The sequence below is a fragment of the Oncorhynchus clarkii genome, unplaced genomic scaffold, assembly GCF_045791955.1.
Source record: "Oncorhynchus clarkii lewisi isolate Uvic-CL-2024 unplaced genomic scaffold, UVic_Ocla_1.0 unplaced_contig_9311_pilon_pilon, whole genome shotgun sequence".
NCBI lineage: Eukaryota > Metazoa > Chordata > Actinopteri > Salmoniformes > Salmonidae > Oncorhynchus > Oncorhynchus clarkii.
In genome coordinates, this window is record NW_027260967.1 from 154,895 (window position 1) to 169,015 (window position 14,121).

Sequence of the window (14,121 nt, forward strand, 5' to 3'; positions counted from 1 at the left end):
TCACTCCCCCCTACTGTAGGCATCACTCCCCCTACTGTAGGCCTCACTCCCCCTACTGTAGGCCTCACTCCCCCTACTGTAGGCCTCACTCCCCCTACTGTAGGCCTCACTCCCCCTTCTGTAGGCCTCCCTCCCCCTTCTGTAGGCCTCCCTCCCCCTTCTGTAGGCCTCACTCCCCCCTACTGCAGCCCTCACTCCCCCTTCTGTAGGCCTCACTCCCCCCTACTGTAGGCCTCACTCCCCCCTACTGTAGGCCTCACTCCCCCTACTGTAGGCCTCACTCCCCCTACTGTAGGCCTCACTCCCCCTACTGTAGGCCTCACTCCCCCTACTGTAGGCCTCACTCCCCCTACTGTAGGCCTCACTCCCCCTACTGTAGGCCTCACTCCCCCCTACTGTAGGCCTCACTCTCCCTACTGTAGGCCTCACTCCCCCTACTGTAGGCCTCACTCCCCCTACTGTAGGCCTCACCTCCCCTACTGCAGCCCTCATCCTCCACATACAACATCTGTTCTGCCAGTCACATTCTGTTAAAGGTCCCCAAAGCACACACATCTCTGGGTCGCTCCTCTAGTGACTGGAACGAGCTGCAAAACCACTCAAACTGAACAGTTTTATCTCCATCTCTTCATTCAAAGATTCAATCATGGACACTTTTACAGTTGTGGCTGCTTCACGTGATGTATTGTTGTCTCTACCTTCTTGCCTTTTGTGCTGTTGTCTGTGCCCAATAATGTTTGTACCATGTTTTGTGCTGCTACCATGTTGTTGTCATGTTGTGTTGCTACCATGCTGTGTTATGTGTTGCTGCCATGCTATGCTGTTGTCTTAGGTCTCTCTTTATGTAGGATTGTGGTGTCTCTCTGATCATGATGTGTGATTTGTCCTATATTTTGTTTCCTCTTTTGGTACGCCGTCATTGTAAATAAGAATTTTTTCTTTACTGATTGGCCTAGTTAAATAAAGTTTAAATTAATAAAATAAAAAAATAAAAAAATGAAGGATCCGTTACCGTTTATTGTTTATTTATCTTGAAAAAGGTTGCTAATGATTCAAATTATAGGCTTTGTTTACATGATTACTTTCATCTGAATCAGTTATGATTTCGGAGGAAAGGCTATTAAAGCCAGAAATGAGGACAATAGACCAAATATCGGACTTCCTTTATGGCTGAACCGAACTGGGGGGGGGGGGGGGGGGGGGGGGGGGAGAGAGAGAGAGAGAGAGAGAGAGAAAGAGAGGAGGAGGAGGAGGGGATAGCCTAAGAGGAAGGAAACGGCGAGGGCTTCATCAACAGACAGGGGAGTCTCTTGTCAGGCTGATAGAAGGCTGGCTATATCAAATGAAAGCCTGACACGGGATACGCCACGGAAATCTCTCTGGCTGAGATAACCTCGTCGACGTTTACAGAAAATCATTCCAGCGGCTGGAGATCCAGATGTTTACGTAAAACAAGCTGTCAATCGTATTCTTGGAACTGGAACTTTCATCGCATTTTGATTCTCTCTGTGCTGCTTGGGGGGGTGGCTACAACGGTGCCACATTTAACTCGTTTGCGTCACGCTTTGGAGTTTCCTCCCTGGTTAGACATTTGTCGTTTGCTGAGGTTTTGAGACCAAAACCGAAATTCCAGACCATTTTTGGCTGGTGGGCTAAAACTGCGTTCTCCGATGGGTTACATGGCGTGCGTTTGATCCTGGGGTGTGCGCTGCGCGATGGCCGCGTCGGGCGGACGGAAGAGCGAGAAGTTGGACGAGGCACAGGCGTTGGCCCGGAGCTGCGCGGGGAGACCGGACTTTCTCCCGTGCGACGGACTGTCCATCTGCGCAACACACAGCCACGGGAAGTGCTTCAAGCTCCACTGGTGTTGCCACTTGGGATGGTGTCACTGTAAGTAGCCTTGCTTAAAGACCGTCGATGTCTCACCATTCTCTGGGTTCTCCATGTGCTTAGCTGTGCTCTCCGCTCACTCCCTGGTTGGAAGGAGAAATTCAATGAATGTCTATAAATAGCCTGTTATATGCGAATGTTTACAAGAATAGCAGCCTATTGTTTGACTTCAGACAATTCTACTGCCCTACCAAGCAAAAAGGCAGTAACTGCTCATAGCTTGGAACTGAGAAAAATGGCTTTTATTTACGTTGGTTTCATAGTAACTTTATACAGTTACTGCTAACATGACCCCTATTTTATCCTGAACACAATTATAATAGAGACAGGATACTTGTCCACATGATCATGCATGTCTTTAATTCTAGCAAAAATGACTAACTCATTTTCAACCAAATGAGCAATTACTGCCTTTTTGCTTGGTAGGGCAGAATAGCCCTCTTCCGTTTTTGTTGGCTTGTTGGAAACCAGACATACATCCTCTTAGCTGGATGGGACAAGTCAACACAGACATTCTGATGTGATAGACTACATATCTAAACACAGAGCCTAAATTCAGCTGATAAAACCAGTAGCAGGCTAGAATATTGTTACTAGTTATTCAATGTTGGCTCAGTGGTGCAGACAGACAGACAGACAGACAGACACACACACACACACACACACAGTATGATGAACCTCCACCAGTGTACCATTCATGGACTGTCACCCTCACAGCTGGAAGCTGCTGATAGAGAGAGAATGAATGATGTTAAAGACAGTGAATTCATTCAACCTCTTATTCATCAACAGACCATGTCTGTCTTGCAGCTCAGCCTCAGCAGTTGGCTACTGAGATGACTAAATAGACTACACTGTCTTACAATCTATAGGAATCTCATGACCAAGTCTCCAAGAATTCAGACAGGACTGCCAGACTAGAGTATTGAGGATCATTGTCTGGACCTTGAGGTTATAAACTACAGTTGGCTCTCCTTACACCAACATATGTTTTTAGGCAACAAGCTTGTTTCTCTGCACTACAACAGACATTGATGAAGGTATTATCTGGTTTCTCTGCACTACAACAGACATTGATGAAGGTATTATCTGGTTTCTCTGTACTACAACAGACATTGATGAAGGTATTATCTTGTTTCTCTGCACTACAACAGACATTGATGAAGGTATTATCTGGTTTCTCTGCACTACAACAGACATTGATGAAGGTATTATCTGGTTTCTCTGCACTACAACAGACATTGATGAAGGTATTATCTGGTTTCTCTGCACTACAACAGCTGGGTTGTGATGAAGGTATTATCTGGTTTCTCTGCACTACAACAGCTGGGTTGTGATGAAGGTATTATCTGGTTTCTCTGCACTACAACAGCTGGGTTGTGATGAAGGTATTATCTGGTTTCTCTGCACTACAACAGACATTGATGAAGGTATTATCTGGTATCTCTACACTACAACAGACATTGATGAAGGTATTATCTTGTTTCTCTGCACTACAACAGACATTGATGAAGGTATTATCTGGTTTCTCTGCACTACAACAGACATTGATGAAGGTATTATCTGGTTTCTCTGCACTACAACAGCTGGGTTGTGATGAAGGTATTATCTGGTTTCTCTGCACTACAACAGACATTGATGAAGGTATTATCTTGTTTCTCTGCACTACAACAGACATTGATGAAGGTATTATCTGGTTTCTCTGCACTACAACAGACATTGATGAAGGTATTATCTTGTTTCTCTGTACTACAACAGACATTGATGAAGGTATTATCTGGTTTCTCTGCACTACAACAGACATTGATGAAGGTATTATCTTGTTTCTCTGTACTACAACAGACGTTGATGAAGGTATTATCTGGTTTCTCTGCACTACAACAGACATTGATGAAGGTATTATCTTGTTTCTCTGCACCACAACAGACATTGATGAAGGTATTATCTGGTTTCTCTGCACCACAACAGACATTGATGAAGGTATTATCTGGTTTCTCTGCACTACAACAGCTGGGTTGTGATGAAGGTATTATCTGGTTTCTCTGCACTACAACAGCTGGGTTGTGATGAAGGTATTATCTGGTTTCTCTGCACTACAACAGCTGGGTTGTGATGAAGGTATTATCTGGTTTCTCTGCACTACAACAGCTGGGTTGTGATGAAGGTATTATCTGGTTTCTCTGTACTACAACAGACATTGATGAAGGTATTATCTGGTTTCTCTGCACTACAACAGACATTGATGAAGGTATTATCTGGTTTCTCTGCACTACAACAGACATTGATGAAGGTATTATCTGGTTTCTCTACACTACAACAGACATTGATGAAGGTATTATCTGGTTTCTCTACACTACAACAGACATTGATGAAGGTATTATCTTGTTTCTCTGCACTACAACAGACATTGATGAAGGTATTATCTGGTTTCTCTGCACTACAACAGCTGGGTTGTGATGAAGGTATTATCTGGTTTCTCTGCACTACAACAGACATTGATGAAGGTATTATCTGGTTTCTCTGCACTACAACAGACATTGATGAAGGTATTATCTGGTTTCTCTACACTACAACAGACATTGATGAAGGTATTATCTTGTTTCTCTGCACTACAACAGACATTGATGAAGGTATTATCTGGTTTCTCTGCACTACAACAGACATTGATGAAGGTATTATCTGGTTTCTCTGCACTACAACAGCTGGGTTGTGATGAAGGTATTATCTGGTTTCTCTGCACTACAACAGACATTGATGAAGGTATTATCTTGTTTCTCTGCACTACAACAGACATTGATGAAGGTATTATCTGGTTTCTCTGCACTACAACAGACATTGATGAAGGTATTATCTTGTTTCTCTGTACTACAACAGACATTGATGAAGGTATTATCTGGTTTCTCTGCACTACAACAGACATTGATGAAGGTATTATCTTGTTTCTCTGTACTACAACAGACGTTGATGAAGGTATTATCTGGTTTCTCTGCACTACAACAGACATTGATGAAGGTATTATCTTGTTTCTCTGCACCACAACAGACATTGATGAAGGTATTATCTGGTTTCTCTGCACCACAACAGACATTGATGAAGGTATTATCTGGTTTCTCTGCACTACAACAGCTGGGTTGTGATGAAGGTATTATCTGGTTTCTCTGCACTACAACAGCTGGGTTGTGATGAAGGTATTATCTGGTTTCTCTGCACTACAACAGCTGGGTTGTGATGAAGGTATTATCTGGTTTCTCTGCACTACAACAGCTGGGTTGTGATGAAGGTATTATCTGGTTTCTCTGTACTACAACAGACATTGATGAAGGTATTATCTGGTTTCTCTGCACTACAACAGACATTGATGAAGGTAATATCTGGTTTCTCTGCACTACAACAGCTGGGTTATGATGAAGGTATCCTTACATTGTTAATAATGTAATACAACACCACAACACCAAGTTACACTCAGCCACCAGTAGAGGGCAGGCTCACTTCCTCACTGTCTGACCAGGTTACACGTGGTGAAAACAGGTGATAGAAGACCAAGCCAATGCTGAGGGATATATAGAGAGTGTGTGTGTTTGTGTGCCCGACATCCCCACTAAACCTAATCATCAGGGAGAGAGGGAGGGAGAGAGGGAGGGAGAGGGGAGGAAAAGGGAAGGGAGGAAGAGGGAGTGTTTAACCAGGGTCCATAAAGCCCTGTAGTGAACCAGGGACCATAAAGCCCTGTAGTGAACCAGGGATCATAAAGCCCTGTAGTGAACCAGGGATCATAAAGCCCTGTAGTGAACCAGGGATCATAAAGCCCTGTAGTGAACCAGGGATCATAAAGCCCTGTGGTTAACCAGGGACCAAGGGTTTGACGTGTGTGTGTGTGCCGTTGCGTCTTTGTCCATATGTTTGTACGTTTTGGAGAAGTGAGACCCTAGAAACGCCTGTGAAATGTGTTGTCAGTCAGTTTCCTTTTCTGTATCAGTAACACAGTCATCTGTCCCGACTCTTGTCTTCACAGTACTGTTCAGTAACTGGTAGCTGCGTGTCTGTCAGCCTACATCCTCTGTAATGCTCCTCCATTCTCCGTTTGCTGCATTGTTATTGTGATGGGTAAAGTCAAGCAGTCCTGTGTCTCCGGGCCGGACCCCAAAACAACATTGTTATTGTGATGGGTAAAGTCAAGCAGTCCTGTGTCTCCGGGCCGGACCCCAAAACAACATTGTTATTGTGTCAAGCTGAAGTGACAGAGGATGGCATTTCAAAAAGTATATCATAGTCAGACTGTATTCTATAGCCTGAACACACTAATGTTATACACAGAACACCAACACACAGCTGTCTCTGGGCTGACTGTCTGTGTGCTGACCGTCTCTGGGCTGACCGTCTGTGGGCTGACCGTCTGTGGGCTGACCGTCTGTGGGCTGACCGTCTCTGGGCTGACCGTCTCTGGGCTGACGGTCTCTGGGCTGACTGACTCTGGGCTGACTGACTCTGGGCTGACTGACTCTGGGCTGACTGATCACTGAGAGAACAGGCAGAGAGGGGTCACTCTCAGAGGTTATAGTTCAGCTGCCACTTGACCTCTCTGGTCCGTCAAACCTTATCAAACCATCTGGCCCGTTGCCATTTGTGATCCCCCCACACCCAACCTCCCTCTCCTCCCATCCTAGATGATTCAGACCCTGCTGGCAGCATTAACAGAGGTATCCCTCTGGGGGGATGGAGGTATGGCAACAGCTCTCTCTCTCTCCTCCTCCTCCTCCTCCTATGGAAACAAACATTGCTGAGGCTGTTACAGCCATGTTTCCATCACCTCCACTGTGTATATTATATGAAGTGTCTATAGTTCTCCCACCGATGCCGCCGTTGTTATGCATAATATTATATGAAGAGTATGAAGTGTACATTAGACAGGGGTTATAGTTAATATAGGTCATTAATAATAAACAGGAAGTGTACATTAGACAGGGGTTATAGTTAATATAGGTCATGAATAATAAACAGGAAGTGTACATTAGACAGGGGTTATAGTTAATATAGGTCCTTAATAATAAACAGGAAGTGTACATTAGACAGGGGTTATAGTTAATATAGGTCATGAATAAATAATAGTGAATAATAAACAGGAAGTGTACATTAGACAGGGGTTATAGTTAATATAGGTCATGAATAATAAACAGGAAGTGTACATTAGACAGGGGTTATAGTTAATATAGGTCCTTAATAATAAACAGGAAGTGTACATTAGACAGGGGTTATAGTTAATATAGGTCATGAATAATAAACAGGAAGTGTACATTAGACAGGGGTTATAGTTAATATAGGTCATGAATAAATAATAGTGAATAATAAACAGGAAGTGTACATTAGACAGGGGTTATAGTTAATATAGGTCATGAATAATAAACAGGAAGTGTACATTAGACAGGGGTTATAGTTAATATAGGTCATGAATAATAAACAGGAAGTGTACATTAGACAGGGGTTATAGTTAATATAGGTCCTTAATAATAAACAGGAAGTGTACATTAGACAGGGGTTATAGTTAATATAGGTCATGAATAAATAATAGTGAATAATAAACAGGAAGTGTACATTAGACAGGGGTTATAGTTAATATAGGTCATGAATAATAAACAGGAAGTGTACATTAGACAGGGGTTATAGTTAATATAGGTCATGAATAATAAACAGGAAGTGTACATTAGACAGGGGTTATAGTTAATATAGGTCCTTAATAATAAACAGGAAGTGTACATTAGACAGGGGTTATAGTTAATATAGGTCATGAATAATAAACAGGAAGTGTACATTAGACAGGGGTTATAGTTAATATAGGTCCTTAATAATAAACAGGAAGTGTACATTAGACAGGGGTTATAGTTAATATAGGTCATGAATAAATAATAGTGAATAATAAACAGGAAGTGTACATTAGACAGGGGTTATAGTTAATATAGGTCATGAATAAATAATAGTGAATAATAAACAGGAAGTGTACATTAGACAGGGGTTATAGTTAATATAGGTCCTTAATAATAAACAGGAAGTGTACATTAGACAGGGGTTATAGTTAATATAGGTCATGAATAAATAATAGTGAATAATAAACAGGAAGTGTACATTAGACAGGGGTTATAGTTAATATAGGTCATGAATAAATAATAGTGAATAATAAACAGGAAGTGTACATTAGACAGGGGTTATAGTTAATATAGGTCCTTAATAATAAACAGGAAGTGTACATTAGACAGGGGTTATAGTTAATATAGGTCATGAATAAATAATAGTGAATAATAAACAGGAAGTGTACATTAGACAGGGGTTATAGTTAATATAGGTCATGAATAATAAACAGGAAGTGTACATTAGACAGGGGTTATAGTTAATATAGGTCATGAATAATAAACAGGAAGTGTACATTAGACAGGGGTTATAGTTAATATAGGTCATGAATAATAAACAGGAAGTGTACATTAGACAGGGGTTATAGTTAATATAGGTCATGAATAATAAACAGGAAGTGTAAATTAGACAGGGGTTATAGTTAATATAGGTCATGAATAATAAACAGGAAGTGTAAATTAGACAGGGGTTATAGTTAATATAGGTCATGAATAATAAACAGGAAGTGTAAATTAGACAGGGGTTATAGTTAATATAGGTCATGAATAAATAATAGTGAATAATAAACAGGAAGTGTAAATTAGACGGGTTATAGTTAATATAGGTCATGAATAATAAACAGGAAGTGTAAATTAGACAGGGGTTATAGTTAATATAGGTCATGAATAATAAACAGGAAGTGTAAATTAGACAGGGGTTATAGTTAATATAGGTCATGAATAATAAACAGGAAGTGTAAATTAGACAGGGGTTATAGTTAATATAGGTCATTAATAATAAATAGTGAATAATAAACAGGAAGTGTAAATTAGACAGGGGTTATAGTTAATATAGGTCATGAATAAATAATAGTGAATAATAAACAGGAAGTGTACATTAGACAGGGGTTATAGTTAATATAGGTCATGAATAATAAACAGGATGTGTAAATTAGACAGGGGTTATAGTTAATGTAGGTCATGAATAATAAACAGGAAGTGTAAATTAGACAGGGTTATAGTTAATAGAGGTCATGAATAATAAATTATGAATTAACAGTCTGAGAAGTAATGTGATAATAAACAGGAAGAGACATGATGTCCTCTGGGGGAGCAGGAAATGTACTACTTCCTGCTTGCATCTACAGGCTTAAAACCACAGTCTCTGTATGTCGTCATCCCAAATGACTCTGGTCAAAAGTGGAGGGGAGTGTATGTCAAATCAAATCAAATCAAATGTATTTATATAGCCCTTCGTACATCAGCTGATATCTCAAAGTGCTGTACAGAAACCCAGCCTAAAACCCCAAACAGCAAGCAATGCAGGTGTAGAAGCACGGTGGCTAGGAAAAACTCCCTAGAATGGCCAAAACCTAGGAAGAAACCTAGAGAGGAACCAGGCTATGAGGGGTGGCCAGTCCTCTTCTGGCTGTGCTGGGTGGAGATTATAACAGAACATGGCCAAGATGTTCAAATGTTCATAAATGACCAGCAGGGTCGAATAATAATAATGTGTGTGGAGTGGGGGTACCTGTCATCCTCTACATGTACCTATCATCCTCTACATGTGGCTGTCATCCTCTACATGTACCTGTCATCTTCTACATGTGGCTGTCATCCTCTACATGTACCTGTCATCCTCTACATGTAGCTGTCATCCTCTGCATGTACCTGTCATCCTCTACATGTGGCTGTCATCCTCTACATGTACCTGTCATCCTCTACATGTACCTGTCATCCTCTACATGTACCTGTCATCCTCTACATGTGGCTGTCATCCTCTACATGTACCTGTCATCCTCTACATGTAGCTGTCATCCTCTGCATGTACCTGTCATCCTCTACATGTGGCTGTCATCCTCTACATGTACCTGTCATCCTCTACATGTACCTGTCATCCTCTACATGTACTTGTCATCCTCTACTCTACATGTACCTGTCATCCTTTACTCTACATGTACCTGTCATCCTCTACTCTACATGTACCTGTCATCCTCTACTCTACATGTACCTGTCATCCTCTACTCTACATGTACCTGTCATCCTCTACTCTACATGTACCTGTCATCCTCTACATGTACCTGTCATCCTCTACTCTACATGTACCTGTCATCCTCTACTCTAAATGTACCTGTCATCCTCTACATGTACTTGCCATCCTCTACTCTACATGTACTTGTCATCCTCTACTCTACATGTAGCTGTCATCCTCTACATGTAGCTGTCATCCTCTACTCTACATGTACCTGTCATCCTCTACTCTACATGTACCTGTCATCCTTTACTCTACATGTAACTGTCATCCTCTATATATATGTATATATATATCTGTATTGTAGTCTGGTCCTGGTAGATACTGTAGTCTAGTCCTGGTAGATACTGTATGTAGTCTAGTCCTGGTAGATACTGTACTGTAGTCTAGTCCTGGTAGATACTGTATGTAGTCTAGTCCTGGTAGATACTGTACTGTAGTCTAGTCCTGGTAGATACTGTACTGTAGTCTAGTCCTGGTAGATACTGTATGTAGTCTAGTCCTGGTAGATACTGTATGTAGTCTAGTCCTGGTAGATACTGTATGTAGTCTAGTCCTGGTAGATACGGTATGTAGTCTAGTCCTGGTAGATACTGTATGTAGTCTAGTCCTGGTAGATACGGTATGTAGTCTAGTCCTGGTAGATACTGTACTGTAGTCTAGTCCTGGTAGATACTGTATATAGTCTAGTCCTGGTAGATACTGTATGTAGTCTAGTCCTGGTAGATACTGTATGTAGTCTAGTCCTGGTAGATACTGCATGTAGTCTAGTCCTGGTAGATACTGTATGTAGTCTAGTCCTGGTAGATACTGTATGTAGTCTAGTCCTGGTAGATACTGTATGTAGTCTAGTCCTGGTAGATACTGTATGTAGTCTAGTCCTGGTAGATACTGTATGTAGTCTAGTCCTGGTAGATACTGTATGTAGTCTAGTCCTGGTAGATACTGTATGTAGTCTAGTCCTGGTAGATACTGTATGTAGTCTAGTCCTGGTAGATACTGCATGTAGTCTAGTCCTGGTAAATACTGTACTGTATATAGTCTAGTCCTGGTAGATACTGTACTGTATGTAGTCTAGTCCTGGTAGATACTGTATGTAGTCTAGTCCTGGTAGATACTGTATGTAGTCTAGTCCTGATAGATACTGTAGTCTAGTCCTGGTAGATACTGTATGTAGTCTAGTCCTGGTAGACACTGTTTTAACAGCCGTTCTAGATGCTCTGTCTTGAGAGGAGCTACCTGACTGCTAGTGTAGGAAGTATGAATTATTGAACAGACAGAGAGACTGCTCTGTCCACACTGACCCAAAACCAAGGGATTACCAAGGAAATTACCCAGAGAACCTAGGACAGGGATGGGCAACTCCAGTCCTCCAGGGCCTGATTGGTGTCACACTTTTGCCCCAGCTAACACACCTGACTCCAATAATCACCTAATCATGATCTTCAGTTAAGAATGCAGTTAGTTTAATCAGCTGTGTTCGCTAGGGATGGGGGAAATGGTTGACACCACTTCAGAGGTGGGCTTGAACCCAACCTGAGAGTTTCAACCTGAAACTCACCCCGAGAGCTACACCCCGAGAGCTACACCCTGAGAACTATAACCTGAGAGCTACAACCTGAGAACTGTAGCCTGAGAGCTACACCCTGAGAACTATAACCTGAGAGCTACAACCTGAGAGATACACCCTGAGAACTATAACCTGAGAGATACACCCTGAGAACTATAACCTGAGAGCTACAACCTGAGAACTGTAACCTGAGAGCTACACCCTGAGAACTATAACCTGAGAGCTACAACCTGAGAGATACACCCTGAGAACTATAACCTGAGAGATACACCCTGAGAACTATAACCTGAGAGCTATAACCTGAGAACTATAACCTGAGAGCTACACCCTAAGAACTATAACCTGAGAGCGACAACCTGAGAACTATAACCTGAGAGATACACCCTGAGAACTATAACCTGAGAGCTACACCCTAAGAACTATAACCTGAGAGCGACAACCTGAGAACTATAACCTGAGAGCTACACCCTGAGAACTATAACCTGAGAGCTATAACCTGAGAGATACACCCTGAGAGCTATAACCTGAGAGCTACACCCTGAGAACTATAACCTGAGAGCTACAACCTGAGAGATACACCCTGAGAACTATAACCTGAGAGCTACAACCTGAGAGATACACCCTGAGAACTATAACCTGAGAGATACACCCTGAGAACTATAACCTGAGAGCTACAACCTGAGAGATACACCCTGAGAACTATAACCTGAGAGCTACAACCTGAGAGATACACCCTGAGAACTATAACCTGAGAGATACACCCTGAGAACTATAACCTGAGAGCTACACCCTCAGAACTATAACCTGAGAGCTATAACCTGAGAGCTACACCCTAAGAACTATAACCTAAGAACTATAACCTGAGAGCTACACCCTAAGAACTATAACCTGAGAGCTACACCCTAAGAACTATAACCTGAGAGATACACCCTGAGAACTATAACCTGAGAGCTATAACCTGAGAGCTACCACCTGAGAGCTATAACCTGAGAGATACACCCTGAGAACTATAACCTGAGAGATACACCCTGAGAGCTATAACCTGAGAGATACACCCTGAGAACTATACCCTGAGAGATACACCCTGAGAACTATAACCTGAGAGATACACCCTGAGAACTATAACCTGAGAGATACACCCTGAGAACTATAACCTGAGAGATACACCCTGAGAACTATAACCTGAGAGATACACCCTGAGAACTATAACCTGAGAGCTATAACCTGAGAGATACACCCTGAGAGCTATAACCTGAGAGCTACACCCTGAGAACTATAACCTGAGAGCTACAACCTGAGAACTGTAGCCTGAGAGCTACACCCTGAGAACTATAACCTGAGAGCTACAACCTGAGAGATACACCCTGAGAACTATAACCTGAGAGCTACAACCTGAGAGATACACCCTGAGAACTATAACCTGAGAGATACACCCTGAGAACTATAACCTGAGAGCTACAACCTGAGAGATACACCCTGAGAACTATAACCTGAGAGCTACAACCTGAGAGATACACCCTGAGAACTATAACCTGAGAGATACACCCTGAGAACTATAACCTGAGAGCTACACCCTAAGAACTATAACCTGAGAGCTATAACCTGAGAGCTACACCCTAAGAACTATAACCTAAGAACTATAACCTGAGAGCTACACCCTAAGAACTATAACCTGAGAGCTACACCCTAAGAACTATAACCTGAGAGATACACCCTGAGAACTATAACCTGAGAGCTATAACCTGAGAGCTACCACCTGAGAGCTATAACCTGAGAGATACACCCTGAGAACTATAACCTGAGAGATACACCCTGAGAGCTATAACCTGAGAGATACACCCTGAGAACTATAACCTGAGAGATACACCCTGAGAACTATAACCTGAGAGATACACCCTGAGAACTATAACCTGAGAGATACACCCTGAGAACTATAACCTGAGAGATACACCCTGAGAACTATAACCTGAGAGATACACCCTGAGAACTATAACCTGAGAGATACACCCTGAGAACTATAACCTGAGAACTATAACCTGAGAGATACACCCTGAGAACTATAACCTGAGAGATACACCCTGAGAGATACACCCTGAGAACTATAACCTGAGAGATACACCCTGAGAGATACACCCTGAGAACTATAACCTGAGAGATACACCCTGAGAACTATAACCTGAGAGATACACCCTGAGAGCTATAACCTGAGAGATACACCCTGAGAACTATAACCTGAGAGCTACACCCTGAGAGCTATAACCTGAGAGATACACCCTGAGAGCTATAACCTGAGAGATACACCCTGAGAACTATAACCTGAGAGATACACCCTGAGAGCTATAACCTGAGAGATACACCCTGAGAACTATAACCTGAGAGATACACCCTGAGAGCTATAACCTGAGAGATACACCCTGAGAACTATAACCTGAGAGATACACCCTGAGAGCTATAACCTGAGAGATACACCCTGAGAACTATAACCTGAGAGATACACCCTGAGAACTACAACTGTATGATCAAATAGAAAT

The 14,121-nt window shown here is 42.1% G+C and overlaps 1 protein-coding gene across 1 annotated transcript in view; it reads left to right on the forward strand.

Moving 5' to 3' along the window:
• The first annotated feature begins 1,289 nt into the window (after window positions 1-1,289).
• LOC139402714 (UPF0524 protein C3orf70 homolog A-like) overlaps window positions 1,290-14,121 on the forward strand; it is a 35,050-nt gene continuing 22,218 nt past the window's right edge. Inside the window, exon 1 of the mRNA XM_071146611.1 lies at window positions 1,290-1,890. Within this exon, the coding sequence (XP_071002712.1) occupies window positions 1,716-1,890 (175 nt within the window). The 5' untranslated portion in view covers window positions 1,290-1,715. The remainder of the gene's footprint in view (window positions 1,891-14,121) is intronic.